Below are 17,251 nucleotides of genomic sequence, written 5' to 3'. Positions count from 1 at the left end.
TTCAGGGCCTTGGGGGTTTTGGGCTTATAGTTCGTAAGGGCCCTTAGCCCTCTCCAAACGGCCGCAGAATCATTGGAGCGGAACTGTTCCTGTAGACGGTTAGAGTACACAGATTTAGCTTTCTCCACTTCCCTGTTGAAGTGGTACTTCGCTTCTCTGTAGGTACTCCGGTCCCCACTTCTCTACGCAGCCTCCTCCTTCTTGCGCAGCTGTCGGAGCTTGGGTGTGAACCAGGGCTTGTCGTTGTTATAACAAGCCCTGGTGCGCGTTGGAATGATGCGCGCCTCATTGAACTGTATGTATCAGGTCACAGTGTCCGTATACTCGTCCAGATTGGCCGTGGCCGCTCCCATTGCCTCCCATATATGTATATATATGTTACTTTACATGCTTTTGGCCCTAGACCACATTTGTTTTGCCCAATGCAGCCCCCAAGTCAAAAGGTTTGGTAGCCCTGTTTTATGTTATTAAGGTGTTATTATTCATAACATACCCCTCACCTTGTCCAAATGTCCCCAAACTTGTTTAGTTTGTGCTGTTTTGTCTATTACAGTTTTCATGTTAACTATTATAGTTGTTATGTTATCAAGATGTTATTACTCATAACCAGCTCTATGAGATAAAAAGTGTAATAGACACAACATGTTTGCAGCACAAACAAGAGGAACAAGTTTGGGGGATGTCATCATGGTTGTTATGAATGATAACGCGTTAATAACATCATAGTTAGACATGTTTGCTGCACAAATGTAGCACCAACGATTTGGACACATTTGTGGAGATTTGGACAAGGTGACATCACTAGAATGTCAAATGTATTCTAGAATAAGTAAAAAATTGTAACGGCACAAATAAAATGGATTATGGCACAAAGGTAGCACAAATCTGTTCAACATATTTCACCTGACCTTTGCTGGCATGTGTGCAAAGTTAGCTAGTATTCATGGAATGAAAGGTTATTCAAGCTAATTGTCTTTCCCGCCTTCAGTTTCATTTTCACTTTGGACCCTCAGCCAAACAAACCTTTGTCCAGCCCTCATTCAGAGAGTTAGCATAGCGTCACCTCTTTGTCTTCTCCAGCGGCCGCAGAAGACAGGAAGCCCGGCGACTTCCTGCTGGTGGACGGGCAGAAATACGCCGTGGTCGGGTAGGTGTGCTCACGTGATGGTCACATGACCTCCTGTGTGCCAGGGCGCCCTGCAACCACCTCTTGTCTCTGTCTACAGCACCGTGCTGCTGCTCATACGGATTGTTCTGGAATACTGTCAGTGCGTCAACGACATCCCGTCCATCGCCACCGACATGCTGACACGTCTGTCTGATCTTCTCAAGGTGCCAGCTCCTGCGTCTTCACCTCAACCACCTGTTTGTTACATGACACGTGTGTGTGTGTGTGTTACCTGTGTGGTACACGCTTGTTACCTTTGTGGAATGTGTGTTTTACATGTGTGTAACATCTTTGTTACATGTGTGGAATGTGTGTTTTACATGTGTAGTGGATTGTCCGAAGCTTAAGCAGGCAACAAAAGTAGTTTAGTACAACACATTTATTTACCCATTATCAGAAGTGCAGGTTGAATTGAGTTGGCCGTGCAGACAGACCACATGTACTCCGGAGCAAACAAGACACACACAAGCCAAAATCACTCTCGAGTTCCGGTCTTCTGCCATTTTTTATATGTCTCTTGTGCGTCACTGTTTTTTATCTTGTGTGTCACTGTTTTTATCTAGTGCGTCATGATTGTTTTGTTTTGGTTTGTCTGTTCCAAAACAACCTTGTATCTCTTAGTCATATTTGGAAAATCTAAACATTCTGTAGACAGGTTGGCATAACTCCATATTCACCTTTGTCCCACAACTGGTCCATTCAATGGCACAAAATAGAAGAGAATTGAAAATGAGCGGACATTCTTAATAGACAAGTAATATAGGTCAAAAGGTCAGAAATTCTACGACACCTGTGTGTAACATCTTTGTTACATGTGTGGAATGTGTGTTTTACATGTGTGTAACATCTTTGTTACATGTGTGGAATGTGTGTTTTACATGTGTGTAACATCTTTGTTACATGTGTTTTACATGTGTGTAACATCTTTGTTACATGTGTTTTACATGTGTGTAACATCTTTGTTACAAGTGTGGAATGTGTGTTTTATATGTGTGTAACATCTTTGTTACATGTGTGGAATGTGTGTTTTACATGTGTGTAACATCTTTGTTACATGTGTGGAATGTGTGTTTTACATGTGTGTAACATCTTTGTTACAAGTGTGGAATGTGTGTTTTATATGTGTGTAACATCTTTGTTACATGTGTGGAATGTGTGTTTTACATGTGTGTAACATCTTTGTTACATGTGTGGAATGTGTGTTTTACATGTGTGTAACATCTTTGTTACATGTGTGGAATGTGTGTTTTACATGTGTGTAACATCTTTGTTACATGTGTGGAATGTGTGTTTTACATGTGTGTAACATCTTTGTTACATGTGTGGAATGTGTGTTTTATATGTGTGTAACATCTTTGTTACATGTGTGGAATGTGTGTTTTACATGTGTGTAACATTTTTGTTACATGTGTGGAATGTGTGTTTTACATGTGTGTAACATCTTTGGAATGTGTGTTTTACATGTGTTTTTTGTATTTTACATGTGTGTAACATCTTTGTTACATATGTGGAATGTGAGGTTTACATGTGTGTAACATATTTGTTACATGTGTGCAACATATTTTTTACATGTGTGGAATGTGTGTTTTACATGTGTAACATATTTGTTACATGTATGTAACATATTTGTTACATATGTGGAATGTGTGTTTGACATCCATCCATCCATCCATCTTCTTCCGCTTATCCGAGGTCAGGTCACGGGGGCAGCAGCCTAAGCAGGGAAGCCCAGACTTCCCTCTCCTCAGCCACTTCGTCCAGCTCTACCCGGGGGATCCCGAGGTGTTCCCCGTGGCCTCCTGCCGGTCGGACATGCCCTAAACACCTCCCTAGGGAGGCGTTCGGGGGGCATCCTGACCAGATGCCCGAACCACCTCATCTGGCTCCTCTCCATGTGGAAGAGCAGCGGTTTTACTTTGAGCTCCTCCCGGATGGCAGAGCTTCTCACCCTATTTCTAAGGGAGAGCCCCTGTAACATATTTGTTACATGTATGTAGCGTATTTGTTACATGTATGTAACATATTTGTTACATATGTGGAATGTGTGTTTTACATGTGTGTCTTACGTGTTTTACATGTGTGTAACTTATTTTTTACGTACAGTGTGGCAAAAAAGTATTTAGTCAGCCACCAATTGTGCAAGTTCTCCCACTTAAAATGATGACAGAGGTCTGTAATTTTCATCATAGGTACACTTCAACTGTGAGAGACAGAATGTGAAAAAAAAATCCAGGAATTCACATTGTAGGATTTTTAAAGAATTTATTTGTAAATTATGGTGGAAAATAAGTACTTGGTCAATAACAAAAATTCAACTCAATACTTTGTAATATAACCTTTGTTGGCAATAACAGAGGTCAAATGATTGCTATAGGTCTTTACCAGGTTTGCACACACAGTAGCTGGTATTTTGGCCCATTCCTCCATGCAGATCTTCTCCAGAGCAGTGATGTTTTGGGGCTGTCGCCGAGCAACACGGACTTTCAACTCCCTCCACAGATTTTCTATGGGGTTGAGGTCTGGAGACTGGCTAGGCCACTCCAGGACTTTCAAATGCTTCTTACGGAGCCACTCCTTCGTTGCCCGGGCGGTGTGTTTGGGATCATTGTCATGCTGGAAGACCCAGCCACGTTTCATCTTCAAAGCTCTCACTAAAGGAAGGAGGTTTTGGCTCAAAATCTCACGATACATGGCCCCATTCATTCTTTCCTTAACCTGGATCAGTCGTCCTGTCCCCTTAGCAGAAAAACAGCCCCAAAGCATGATGTTTCCACCCCCATGCTTCACAGTAGGTATGGTGTTCTTGGGATGCAACTCAGTATTCTTCTTCCTCCAAACACGACGAGTTGAGTTTATACCAAAAAGTTCTATTTTGGTTTCATGTGACCACATGACATTCTCCCAATCCTCTGCTGTATCATCCATGTGCTCTCTGGCAAACTTCAGACGGGCCTGGACATGCACAGGGGGACACGTCTGGCCCTGCAGGATTTGATTCCCTGTCGGCGTAGTGTGTTACTGATGGTAACCTTTGTTACTTTGGTCCCAGCTCTCTGCAGGTCATTCACCAGGTCCCCCCCCGTGTGGTTCTGGGATTTTTGCTCACTGTTCTCATGATCATTTTGACCCCACGGGATGAGATCTTGCGTGGAGCCCCAGATCGAGGGAGATTATCAGTGGTCTTGTATGTCTTCCATTTTCTGATAATTGCTCCCACAGTTGATTTTTTCACACCAAGCTGCTTGCCTATTGTAGATTCACTCTTCCCAGTCTGGTGCAGGTCTACAATTCTTTTCCTGGTGTCCTTCGACAGCTCTTTGGTCTTGGCCATAGTGAAGTTTGGAGTCTGACTGTTTGAGGCTGTGGACAGGTGTCTTTTATACAGATAACGAGTTCAAACAGGTGCCATTAATACAGGTAACAAGTGGAGGACAGAAGAGCTTCTTAAAGAAGAAGTTACAGGTCTGTGAGAGCCAGAGATCTTCCTTGTTTGAAGTGACCAAATACTTATTTTCCACCATAATTTACAAATAGATTCTTTAAAAATCCTACAATGTGAATTCCTGGATTTTTTTTTCACATTCTGTCTCTCACAGTTGAAGTGTACTTATGATGAAAATTACAGACCTCTGTCATCATTTTAAGTGGGAGAACTTGCACAATCGGTGGCTGACTAAATACTTTTTTGCCCCACTTATGTGGAATGTGTGTTTTAAATGTGTGTTTTAAATGTGTGTAACGCGTTTGTTACATGTATGTAGCATATTTGTTACGTATGTGGAATGTGTGTTTTACATGTTTGTTACATATTTGTTAGGTTTGTGGAATGTGTAACGTGTTTTACATGTGTTACACATGTGGAATGTGTTTTACATGTGTATAACATATTTGTTACATATGTGGAATGTGAGGTTTACATGTGTGTAACGCGTTTGTTGCATATATGTAACAAATTTGTTACGTATGTGGAATGTGTTTTACATGTTTGTTACATGTATGTAGCATATTTGTTACGTATGTGGAATGTGTGTTTTACATGTTTGTTACATATTTGTTACGTTTGTGGAATGTGTAACGTGTTTGTTACATGTGTTTTACATGTGTTACACATGTGGAATGTGTTTTACATGTGTATAACATATTTATTACATATGTGGAATGTGAGGTTTACATGTGTGTAACGCGTTTGTTACATATATGTAACATATTTGTTATGTATGTGGAATGTGTTTTACATGTTTGTTACATGTATGTAGCATATTTGTTACGTATGTGGACTGTGTGTTTTACATGTTTGTAACATATTTGTTACGTTTGTGGAATGTGTAACGTGTTTGTTACATGTGTTTTACATGTGTTACACATGTGGAATGTGTTTTACATGTGTATAACATATTTGTTACATATGTGGAATGTGAGGTTTACATGTGTGTAACGCGTTTGTTACATATATGTAACATATTTGTTACGTATGTGGAATGTGTTTTACATGTTTGTTACATGTATGTAGCATATTTGTTACGTATGTGGAATGTGTGTTCTACATGTTTGTTACATATTTGTTACGTTTGTGGAATGTGTAACATGTTTGTTACATGTGTTTTACATGTGTTACACATGTGTATAACATTTGTTACATATGTGGAATGTGAGGTTTACTTGTGTGTAACGCGTTTGTTACATATATGTAACATATTTGTTACGTATGTGGAATGTGTTCTACATGTTTGTTACATGTATGTAGCATATTTGTTACATATGTGGAATGTGTGTTTTACATGTTTGTTACATATTTGTTACGTTTGTGGAATGTGTAACATGTTTGTTACATGTGTTTTACATGTGTTACATATGTGGAATGTGAGGTTTACATGTGTGTAACGCGTTTGTTACATATATGTAACATATTTGTTACGTATGTGGAATGTGTTTTACATGTTTGTTACATGTATGTAGCATATTTGTTACGTATGTGGAATGTGTGTTCTACATGTTTGTTACATATTTGTTACGTTTGTGGAATGTGTAACGTGTTTGTTACATGTGTTTTACATGTGTTACACATGTGGAATGTGTTTTACATGTGTATAACATATTTGTTACATATGTGGAATGTGAGGTTTACATGTGTGTAACATATTTGTTATGTATGTGGAATGTGAGGTTTACATGTGTGTAACATATTTGTTATGTATGTGGAATGTGTGTTTTACATATGTGTAACATATTTGTTACATATGTGGAATGTGTGTTTTACATGTGTGTGTCCTATGTGTGGTTTACGTGTCTTATGTGTGTTTGGTACGTGTGTTGAACATATTTGTTTCGTATGTGGAACGTGTGTCTCACATGCAACATTTGTGACATATGTGGAATGTGTGTTTTACATGTTTGTAACATTGTTTTGTGTGTTTTACATGTAAATGGTAAATGGGTTATACTTGTATAGTGCCTTTCTACCTTCAAGGTACTCAAAGCGCTTTAACACTATTTCCACATTCACCCATTCACACACACATTCACACACTGATGGCGGGAGCTGCCATGCAAGGCCCTAATCACCACCCATCAGGAGCAAGGGTGAAGTGTCTTGCTCAAGGACACAACGGAAGTGACTAGGTTGGTAGAAGGTGGGGATTGAACCAGGAACTCTCAGGTTGCTGGCACGGCCACTCTCCCAACCGCGCCACGCCGTCCCCCTGTGTGTAACGTATTTGTTACATATGTGTTTAATACACGATTATTGCATGTGTGGCATGTGTGTAGCCTGTTTAATTGTGTTTGCTGGGTGTGTGTAACAAGTGTGTGTGTTTGCTAAGTGTTTGAAGTGTTTCTGCAGCACTTCAACTCTCGCAGTTGTCAGCTGGTTCTTGGAGCTGGTGCCATGCAGGTGGTCGGCCTCAAGACCATCACCACCAAAAACCTTGGTAAGAACACACAGGGTCACATGGTCACTGGCTACATGTCTGATGTGTGTGTGTGTGTGTGTGTGTGTGTGTGTGTGTGTGTGTGTGTGTGTGTGTGTGTGTGTGTGTGTGTGTGTGTGTGTGTGTGCGTGTTAGCATTAGCCTCCCGCTGCCTCCAGTTGGTGGTGTTCTACATTCCCGTCATCAGACGTCACTTTGAGAGCAAACTGCAAGCCAAACACTTGAGTGTCCTGCGACACTTTGACCACATCACCAAGGTAACGCACAGACACAGACACACACACACTCACACACACACACACTTGTATTTTTCTATTTACCTTCTTGAGACCTCTGAAAAAAGCCTACCTCTTTAGGACCACCCTTTCTAGATATATAAATAAGTGTATTTACAACATGAATAATATATACACACTATGCAAATATAAAAAAGCTTGTTGTGAAAAATGAGTTGGAATTTCACAAGAATATGGTCAAATTTTCACAAGAAAAACTTAGAATTTTGGCAGTATTATAAAAGTTGTGATTTTACTCAAAGCAAGTCAACATTTTACAAGAAAAACTGAACATTTGTGCAATAATATGATAACAGTTGGAATTTTACTCAATAACAGTCACAATTTCACAAGAAAAAGCTTAACATTTTGGCAATTTTATGAAAAGTGTCGTAATTTTACTTGACAAAAGTCACAATTTTATAAGAAAACTTAAAAATGTTGGCAAAATATAATAATAATCGGAATTTTACTTGGCAAAATTATGACGAAAGTCATCATTTTACTCCAAAAATGTTAGTATTTTACAAGAACTAAACAATTGGCAATATTGTGATAAGTCAGAATTTTATATGACAAATGTCGCCATTTTGCATTAAAAAGTAATAATTTTACATTTAAAAAAACTAATAATTTTACTAGACAATATTGCAATATTACAGAAACAGAAAGAATATGAGAAATTTTCCCAATTTTATAAGAAAAAAGTCGACATATTGTGACAAAAAGACTGCTTTTAGTTCATTTATTTTCTTTTTGAATTTTTTGTTTGTAATTAGTTTTTATTCTTCATTATTTACTTCGTTATTACAGCATGTCTCTATATACATATTTATTTGATTTTTTAAATTCATTTTGGCCCAAGGGGGCTCATTTCAATTTCTTACCCACACTTGTTATTTCATATGTTGACCAGAGGGGGAACGCGCACACACACACACACACACACACACACACACACACGCACACGCACACGCACACGCACACACACACACACACACACTTGTATTTTTCTATTTGTTACCTTCTTGAGACCTCTGAAAAATGCCTACCTCTTTAGGACCACCCTTATTTCTAGATATATAAATAAGTATATTTATAACATTAATAATATATACACACTATGCAAATATAAAAAAGCTTGTTGGAATTTCACATGAAAAAGGTCAAAATGTCACAAGAAAAACTTAGAATTTTGACAGTATTATAAAAGTCGTGATTTTACTCAAAGCAAGTCAACATTTTACAAGAAAAACTGAACATTTGTGCAATAATATGACAACAGTTGTAATTTTACTCAATAACAGTCACAATTTCACAAGAAAAAGCTTAACGTTTTGGCAATTTTATGAAAAGTGTCGTAATTTTACTTGGCAAAAGTCACAATTTTATAAGAAAACTTAAAAATGTTGGCAATATTATAATAATCGGAATTTTACTTGGCAAAATTATGACGAAAGTCATAATTTTACTCCAAAAATGTTAGTATTTTACAAGAACTAAACAATTGGCAATATTGTGATAAAAGTCAGAATTTTATATGACAAATGTCGCCATTTTGCATTAAAAAGTAATAATTTTACATTTAAAAAAACTTAATAATTTTACAAGACAATATTGCAATATTACAGAAACAGAAAGAATATGAGAAACTGTTCCCAATTTTATAAGAAAAAAGTCGACATATTGTGACAAAAAGACTGCTTTTAGTTCATTTATTTTCTTTTTGAATTTTTTGTTTGTATCTAGTTTTTATCCTTCATTATTTACTTCGTTATTACAGTATGTCTCTATATACATATTTATTAGATTTGTTAAATTAATTTTGGCCAAAGGGGGCGCATTTCAATTTCTTACCCACACTTGTTATTTCATATGTTGACCAGAGGGGGAACGCACACACACACGCACACACACACTTGTATTTTTCTATTTGTTACCTTCTTGAGACCTCTGAAAAAAGCCTACCTCTTTAGGACCACCCTTTCTAGATATATAAAGAAGTATATTTACAACATTATTAATATGTACACACTATGCAAATATAAAAAAGCTTGTTGTGAAAAATGAGTTGGAATTTCACAAGGAAAAACGTCACAATTTCACAACAAAAACTTAAAATTTTGGCAGTATTATAAAAGTCATGATTTTACTCAAAGGAAGTCAACATTTTACAAGAAAAACTGAACATTTGTGCAATATTATGATAAAAGTTGGAATTTTACTCAATAACAGTCACAATTTCACAAGAAAAAGCTTAAAATTTTGGCAATTTTATGAAAAGTGTCGTAATTTTACTCGACAAAAGTCACAATTTTATAAGAAAACTACAAAATTTGGGCAATATTAATAATAATAATCGGAATTTTATTTGGCAAAGTAACAGAAAGAATATGAGAAATTGTTCCCAATTTTATAAGAAAAAAGTCGACACATTGTGACAAAATGACTGCTTTTAGTTCATTTATTTGTTTTTGAAGTTTTTGTTTGTAATTAGTTTTTATTCTTCATTATTTACTTTGTTATTACAGTATGTCTCTATATACATATTTAGTTGATTTTTTTTAATTAATTTCGGCCAAAGGGGGCGCATTTCAATTTCATACACACACAGCGACACACAGTCAATTTGAAAAATGCCTCCTTTTTGCGACCACCTTTATTTTGATAGATGTCACCAGCAGGGGTGCAAATGAGACATTCTCTATTTTATTAGATGCAATGTTATTGGGAGCATGATTTATGTCATCACTTGTTCACACCTCCTCATATGGAAGATACTTTTCCTTCTTCATGTCTCAAGAAGGGTAGAAATACAAGAACACACACACTGACAGGCACCAATGTGGAGGTATCATAATATTAAACATACAATCTATTAAATAGCTAACATTTTAAGAGTTAATGAAATATATAAATCTACACATTGAGTCTATTAGAGTGCTAAAACTGCCAAAAGTCAATCAATAATCATGTCAGTGTGCAGCTTTATAAAAATCACATAATGTTTATTTCTTTTAGATGTAGGGTTTTGTTTGTTTTCATTGCTGCTATTTTAACAGTTTTTTAATACATAAACAAGGTTCATTGTTTTTTTTTTTTAACACTTTGCCCTTCCTTTCTTTTCAATGGACAACAAAACGATGAATGCCTACCTTTGCTCTATGCCAGGACCCGCCAAAGCTTTTTATTTGGCCCGCTCAAATAGGTTTGATGGAACCATTCAAAGCAAAAATGGAATTATCGACCCTGAATAAAATCCAATATATATTTAAAAAATCAGACTATTAACGGCAACTTTGGTCCATGCTAAAAGTGCTGGCTAGTGTTAGCATATCTGAGTTATTGTGCAGAAGTTGGTAAACAACTACAAAGTACGCTTCATTCACTAGCTGTGCTACAAAGATCAGTTATAGTAATACATTATGTTGGATATAGAGAACACTCAAACACTTTTTATTGAATCCAAAATATCGAAATTGAATGATTTGGTAAAAGGCAAACATCTAAAAAAATGTACAAGGTCAATTATAACCTGCTAGCCAAGAATGAACAACAATTCTTCGAGAAAACTCAGCTTAGAGAAAATGTAACCTAAAACATTTGTATGCACGTACGACACTCAAGACCTTTAGCACAGGGCTATTTGACTACACCATGAAGAGGGCCACAGTTTCAAGAGCCCAAGGTCACATGGAAATGTGGATGTTTGGTCAGAAAATGCCTCACAAGTTTATTCTTTTGAGACTGTTTTGACTTCATTACAAAGTAACTCTGCACTGTCAATACAGTCAGTGTTCTGCCCTCGCTACTCGCGTGTGCAGAAAGTTAACAGTATGAAGAAAGAGAAGCTCCAGTTTTTGTGGAGGATTGATGGTCCTTCTTTGGAATTATTTTTTAAAATTTCTTTACACTTATTTAATTTAGGTTTGTAAGACTGAAAATATGAACATAAAACAAACAATACATAAGTATAACGTCCATTGTGCATTTTACATGAATAAAATAAAAGGTTTAGTGTGAATATATTCACACTATAAACTACAAATGTTTGCACATATAGAACTTACACAACATTCACACACCAAACATTGCACACACTGTATGTGACTCATCACAATTAGCTTTGTCACCCTCTACTGGTCATATGTAGCACTACACATATTAAGTGAAATTTGATCGTTACTCTCAGACAAAACAAACTAAATATCTTTATGCACAAATGATATCTACTTCCAAATGTTTGATCAAGTTTACACGCTGGGATGTCCACAATTGTTGTCTGGATCAATGTGTCCGTCACTTAAAAGGTCCCACAGGAAACAATGACTCAGTGACGAACATTCATACTTTGTTGTCCAGTCGATGTTAAAAGTCCCATTTTTGCTATTTATTTAAATAACTTTTTCCAGGGTTGAATGAGTCGTCCCCTTCTACTCACCCACTGCTGCTTCATTGCTGTTGCCCCCTGTGGGGGGCAGGAGTACTGCATACAGGAACTACCCTAGTTTGAATGGTTCCATCAAACCTATTTGGGCCAAATGACAAGTCCTGCTTTAGCATGTCAGTGTGTGCAATGGAATAATAAACAATGATCAAAAACAAAGTAGATAAACATTTGACACTTCACTGGAAAATTACTTCAATATTCACTTAGGAGTAACTTATTTATTATATATTTACTTACTCATGTGTTTGTTTATTTCTCCACGGTTTGTGTACCAAAAATGTGTTCAAAATTGGCATTGAAATAGAAAAGGGGTCGGTTTAAATAAGCTATGCTTCTTCCTACCCCTTTTCAGACCGCAAATATGTGATTGTAATTGTGCGCATGTTCCTAGCGCCCTAATCGCTGTGTGTGTATATAAGTACTTTTTAACACATTTGAAAATAAACTTGGTCAAAGTATTTCAGAGTGTGTGTGTATAAGTACTTTTTAACACATTTCAAAATAAACTTGGTCAAAGTAATTCAGTGTGTGTATAGAAGTACTTTTTTAACACATTTGAAAATAAACTTGGTCCAAGTATTTCAGTGTGTGTATACAAGTACTTTTTAACACATTTGAAAATAAATGTGATCAAAGTATTTCAGTGTGTATAAAAGTACATTTCAACACATTTCAAAATAAACTTGGTCAAAGTATTTCAGTGTGTGTATATAAGTACTTTTTAACACATTGGAAAATAAACGTGGTCAAAGTATTTCAGTGTGTATATAAGTACTTTTTAACACATTTCAAAATAAACATTGTCAAAGTATTATAGAGTGTGTATAAAAATAATTTTTAACACATTTCAAAATAAACTTGGTCGAACTATTTCAGTGTGTATAGAAGTACTTTTTAACACATTTCAAAATAAACGGGGTCAAAGTATTTCAGTATGTGTATATAAGAACTTTTTAACACATTTCAAAAGAAACTTGGTCAAAGTATTTCAAAGTGTGTATAAAAGTACTTTATAACACATTTCAAAATAAACTTGGTCGAACTATTTCAGTGTGTATAGAAGTACTTTTTAACACATTTCAAAATAAACTGGGTCAAAGTATTTCAGTGTGTATAAAGATACTTTTTAACACATTTGAAAATAAATGTGATCAAAGTATTTCAGTGTGTATAGAAGTACTTTTTAACACATTTCAAAATAATCTTGATCAAAGTATTTCAGAGTGTGTATAAAAGTACTTTTTAACACATTTCAAAATAAACTTGGTCAAAGTAATTAAGTGTGTGTATAGAAGTACTTTTTTAACACATTTCAAAATAAACTTGGTCCAAGTATTTCAGTGTGTGTATATAAGTACTTTTTAACACATTTGAAAATAAATGTGATCAAAGTATTTCAGTGTGTATAAAAAAGTACATTTCAACACATTTCAAAATAAACTTGGTCAAAGTATTTCAGTGTGTGTATAAGTACTTTTTAACACATTTCAAAATAAACATTGTCAAAGTATTATAGAGTGTGTATAAAAATAATTTTTAACACATTTCAAAATAAACTTGGTCGAACTATTTCAGTGTGTATAGAAGTACTTTTTAACACGTGTAAGTACTTTTTAACACATTGGAAAATAAACGTGGTCAAAGTATTTCAGTGTGTATATAAGTACTTTTTAACACATTTCAAAATAAACATTGTCAAAGTATTATAGAGTGTGTATAAAAATAATTTTTAACACATTTCAAAATAAACGGGGTCTAAGTATTTCAGTGTGTGTATATAAGAACTTTTTAATACATTTCAAAAGAAACTTGGTCAAAGTATTTCTAAGTGTGTATAAAAGTACTTTTTAACACATTTCAAAATAAACTTGGTCGAACTATTTCAGTGGGTATAGAAGTACTTTTTAACACATTTCAAAATAAACTGGGTCAAAGTATTTCAGTGTGTGTATAGAAGTACTTTTTAACACATTTCAAAATAAACATTGTCAAAGTATTATAGTGTGTATAAAAATACTTTTTAACACATTTTAAAATAAACTTGGTCGAACTATTTCAGTGTGTATAGAAGTACTTTTTAACACATTTCAAAATAAACGGGGTCAAAGTATTTCAGTGTGTGTATAGAAGTACTTTTTAACACATTTCAAAATAAACGCAGTCAAAGAATTTAAGTGTGTGTGTATATATAAGTACTTTTTAACACATTTCAAAATAAACGCAGTCAAAGAATTTAAGTGTGTGTATATATCAGTTCTTTTTAACACATTTGAAAATAAACTTGGTCAGAGTATTATAATGTGTATAAAAGTACTTTTTAACACATTTCAAAATAAACTTGGTCAAACTATTTCAGTGTGTGTATAGAAGTACTTTTTAACACACTTCAAAATAAACGGGGTCAAAGTATTTCAGTGTGTATAAAGATACTTTTTAACACATTTGAAAATAAATGTGATCAAAGTATTTCAGTGTGTATAGAACTACTTTTTAACACATTTCAAAATAATCTTGATCTAAGTATTTCAGAGTGTGTGTATAAGTACTTTTTAACACATTTCAAAATAAACTTGGTCAAAGTATTTCAGAGTGTGTATAAACGTACTTTTTAACACATTTCAAAATAAACTTGGTCGAACTATTTCAGTGTGTATAGAAGTACTTTTTAACACATTTCAAAATAAACGGGTCAAAGTATTTCAGTGTGTATAAAAGTACTTTTTAACATATTTGAAAATAAACGTGGTTAAAATATTTCAGTGTGTATGTTAGTACTTTTTAACACATTTCAAAATAAACTTGGTCAAAGTATTTGAGAGTGTGTATAAAAGTACTTTTTAACACATTTCAAAATAAACTTGGTCAAAGTATTTCAGACTGGGTATAAAAATACTTTTTTTAACACATTTAAAAATGAACTTTGTCGAACTATTTCAGTGTGTGTATAAGTACTTTTTAAACACATTTCAAAATAAACTTCGTCAAAGTATTATAGAGTGTATAAAATAACTTTTTAAAACATTTCAAAATAAACTTGGTCAACGTATTTCAGAGTGTATAAAAGTACTTAACACATTTGAAAATAAACGGGGTCAAAGTATTTCAGAGTGTGTATAAAAGTACATTTTAACACATTTCAAAATATACTTGGTCAAAGTATTATAGTGTGTATAAAAGTACTTTTGAACACATTTCAAAATAAACTTGGTCAAAGTATTTCAGAGTGTGTATAAAAGTAGTTAACACATTTTAAAACAAACTTGGTCAAAGTATTAGTGTGTATTAAAGTAATTTTTAACACATTTCAAAATAAACGTGGTCAAAGTATTTCGGAGTGTATAAAAGTACTTTTTAACACATTTTAAAATAAACTTGGTGAAAGTATTATAGTGTGTATAAAAGTCCTTTTTAACACATTTCAAAATAAACTTGGTCGAACTATTTCAGTGTGTGTATAGAAGTACTTTTTAACACATTTCAAAATAAAAGGGGTCAAAAGTATTTCAGTGTGTGTATATATAAGTACTTTTCAACATATTTTAAAATAAACTTGATCAAAGTATTAGTGTGTATAAAAGTACTTTTTAACGCATTTCAAAATAAACCTGGTCAAACTATTTCAGTGTGTGTATGGAAGCACTTTTTAGCACATTTAAAAATAAACGGGGTCAAAGTATTTCAGTGTGTGTATAAAAATACTTTTGAACACATTTCAAAATAAACTTGGTCGAACTATTTCAGAGTGTGTATAAAAGTACTTTTAACACATTTGAAAATAAACTTGGTCAAAGTATTTCAGTGTTTATAAAAGTACATTTGAACACATTTCAAAATATACTTGGTCAAAGTATTATAGTGTGTATAAAAGTACTTTTAAACACATTTCAAAATAAACTTGGTCAAAGTATTTTAGAGTGTGTATAAAACTAGTTAACACCTTTTAAAATAAACTTGGTAAAAGTATTAGAGTGTGTATGAAAGTAATTTTTAACACATTTGAAAATAAACGGGGTCAAAGTATTTCAGAGTGTGTATAAAAGTACATTTTAACACATTTCAAAATATACTTGGTCAAAGTATTATAGTGTGTATAAAAGTACTTTTGAACACATTTCAAAATAAACTTGGTCCAAGTATTTCAGAGTGTGTATAAAAGTAGTTAACACATTTTAAAACCAACTTGGTCAAATTATTAGTGTGTATTAAAGTAATTTTTAACACATTTCAAAATAAACGTGGTCAAAGTATTTCAGTGTATAAAAGTACTTTTTAACACATTTTAAAATAAACTTGGTGAAAGTATTATAGTGTGTATAAAAGTCCTTTTTAACACATTTCAAAATAAACTTGGTCGAACTATTTCAGTGTGTGTATAGAAGTACTTTTTAACACATTTCAAAATAAACTGGGTCAAAGTATTTCAGTGTGTGTATAGAAGTACTTTTTAACACATTTCAAAATAAAAGGGGTCAAAAGTATTTCAGTGTGTATATATAAGTACTTTTTAACATATTTGAAAATAAACTTGATCAAAGTATTAGTGTGTATAATAGTACTTTTTAACGCATTTCAAAATAAACCTGGTCAAACTATTTCAGTGTGTGTATAGAAGCACTTTTTAGCACATTTCAAAATAAACGGGGTCAAAGTATTTCAGTGTGTGTATAAAAATACTTTTGAACACATTTCAAAATAAACTAGGTCGAACTATTTCAGTGTGTGTGTATAGAAGTACTTTTTAACACAATTCAAAATAAACGGGGTCAAAGTATTTCAGTGTTTGCATATAAGTACTTCTTAACACATTTCAAAATAAACTTGGTCAAAGTATTATAGTGTGTATAAAAGTCCTTTTTAACACATTTCAAAATAAACTTGGTCGAACTATTTCAGAATGTGTATAAAAGTACTTTTAACACATTTGAAAATAAACTTGGTCAAAGTATTTCAGAGTGTATAAAAGTACTTTTTAACACATTTCAAAATAAACGGGGTCAAAGTATTTCAGAGTGTATAGAAGTACTTTTTAACACATTTGAAAATAAACATGGTCAAAGTATTTCAGTGTGTATAAAAGTACTTTTAAACACATTTCAAAATAAAGTGTCAGTGATGATAATGTGTGTGTGCAGGACTACAGTGACCACATAGCAGAGATCTGGGCCAAGCTGGTGGCCATCATGGACAGCGCCTTTGAGAAGATTCTGACCAAGGTAGCGTCACACGGCGGCCATGTTGTCTTGTTGCGCACGACAGGAAGTACAGCTGTTGTTGTCATGGCAGTACGAGGTGAAGGCGCCCATGCCGTCGTCGTGCTTCCGGAACGTTTGCAAGCAGATGTCCAAGATGCACGAAGCCATCAACGACCTTCTACCTGAAGAGCAGACGCAGGTGACACTTCACCACTTCCTGTTTGGACCCGCTGCTGTCA

At 34.3% G+C, this 17,251-nt stretch overlaps 1 protein-coding gene across 2 annotated transcripts in view; it reads left to right on the top strand.

The window, feature by feature from the left end:
- The window catches only part of vps54 (VPS54 subunit of GARP complex), a 64,931-nt gene that overhangs the window by 46,957 nt on the left and 723 nt on the right, over positions 1-17,251 (top strand). For both annotated transcript variants that reach the window (XM_062033039.1, XM_062033040.1), the window contains 6 exons: positions 1,081-1,147; positions 1,227-1,332; positions 7,008-7,095; positions 7,231-7,352; positions 16,953-17,033; positions 17,104-17,211. In XM_062033039.1, the coding sequence (XP_061889023.1) occupies positions 1,081-1,147; positions 1,227-1,332; positions 7,008-7,095; positions 7,231-7,352; positions 16,953-17,033; positions 17,104-17,211 (572 nt within the window). The remainder of the gene's footprint in view (positions 1-1,080; positions 1,148-1,226; positions 1,333-7,007; positions 7,096-7,230; positions 7,353-16,952; positions 17,034-17,103; positions 17,212-17,251) is intronic.

The sequence above is a fragment of the Entelurus aequoreus genome, linkage group LG22 (genome assembly GCF_033978785.1).
Source record: "Entelurus aequoreus isolate RoL-2023_Sb linkage group LG22, RoL_Eaeq_v1.1, whole genome shotgun sequence".
Classification (NCBI taxonomy): Eukaryota; Metazoa; Chordata; class Actinopteri; order Syngnathiformes; family Syngnathidae; genus Entelurus; species Entelurus aequoreus.
The sequence above is the reverse complement of the archived record's forward strand: the minus strand, read 5'-3'. Positions and strand labels throughout refer to the sequence as shown.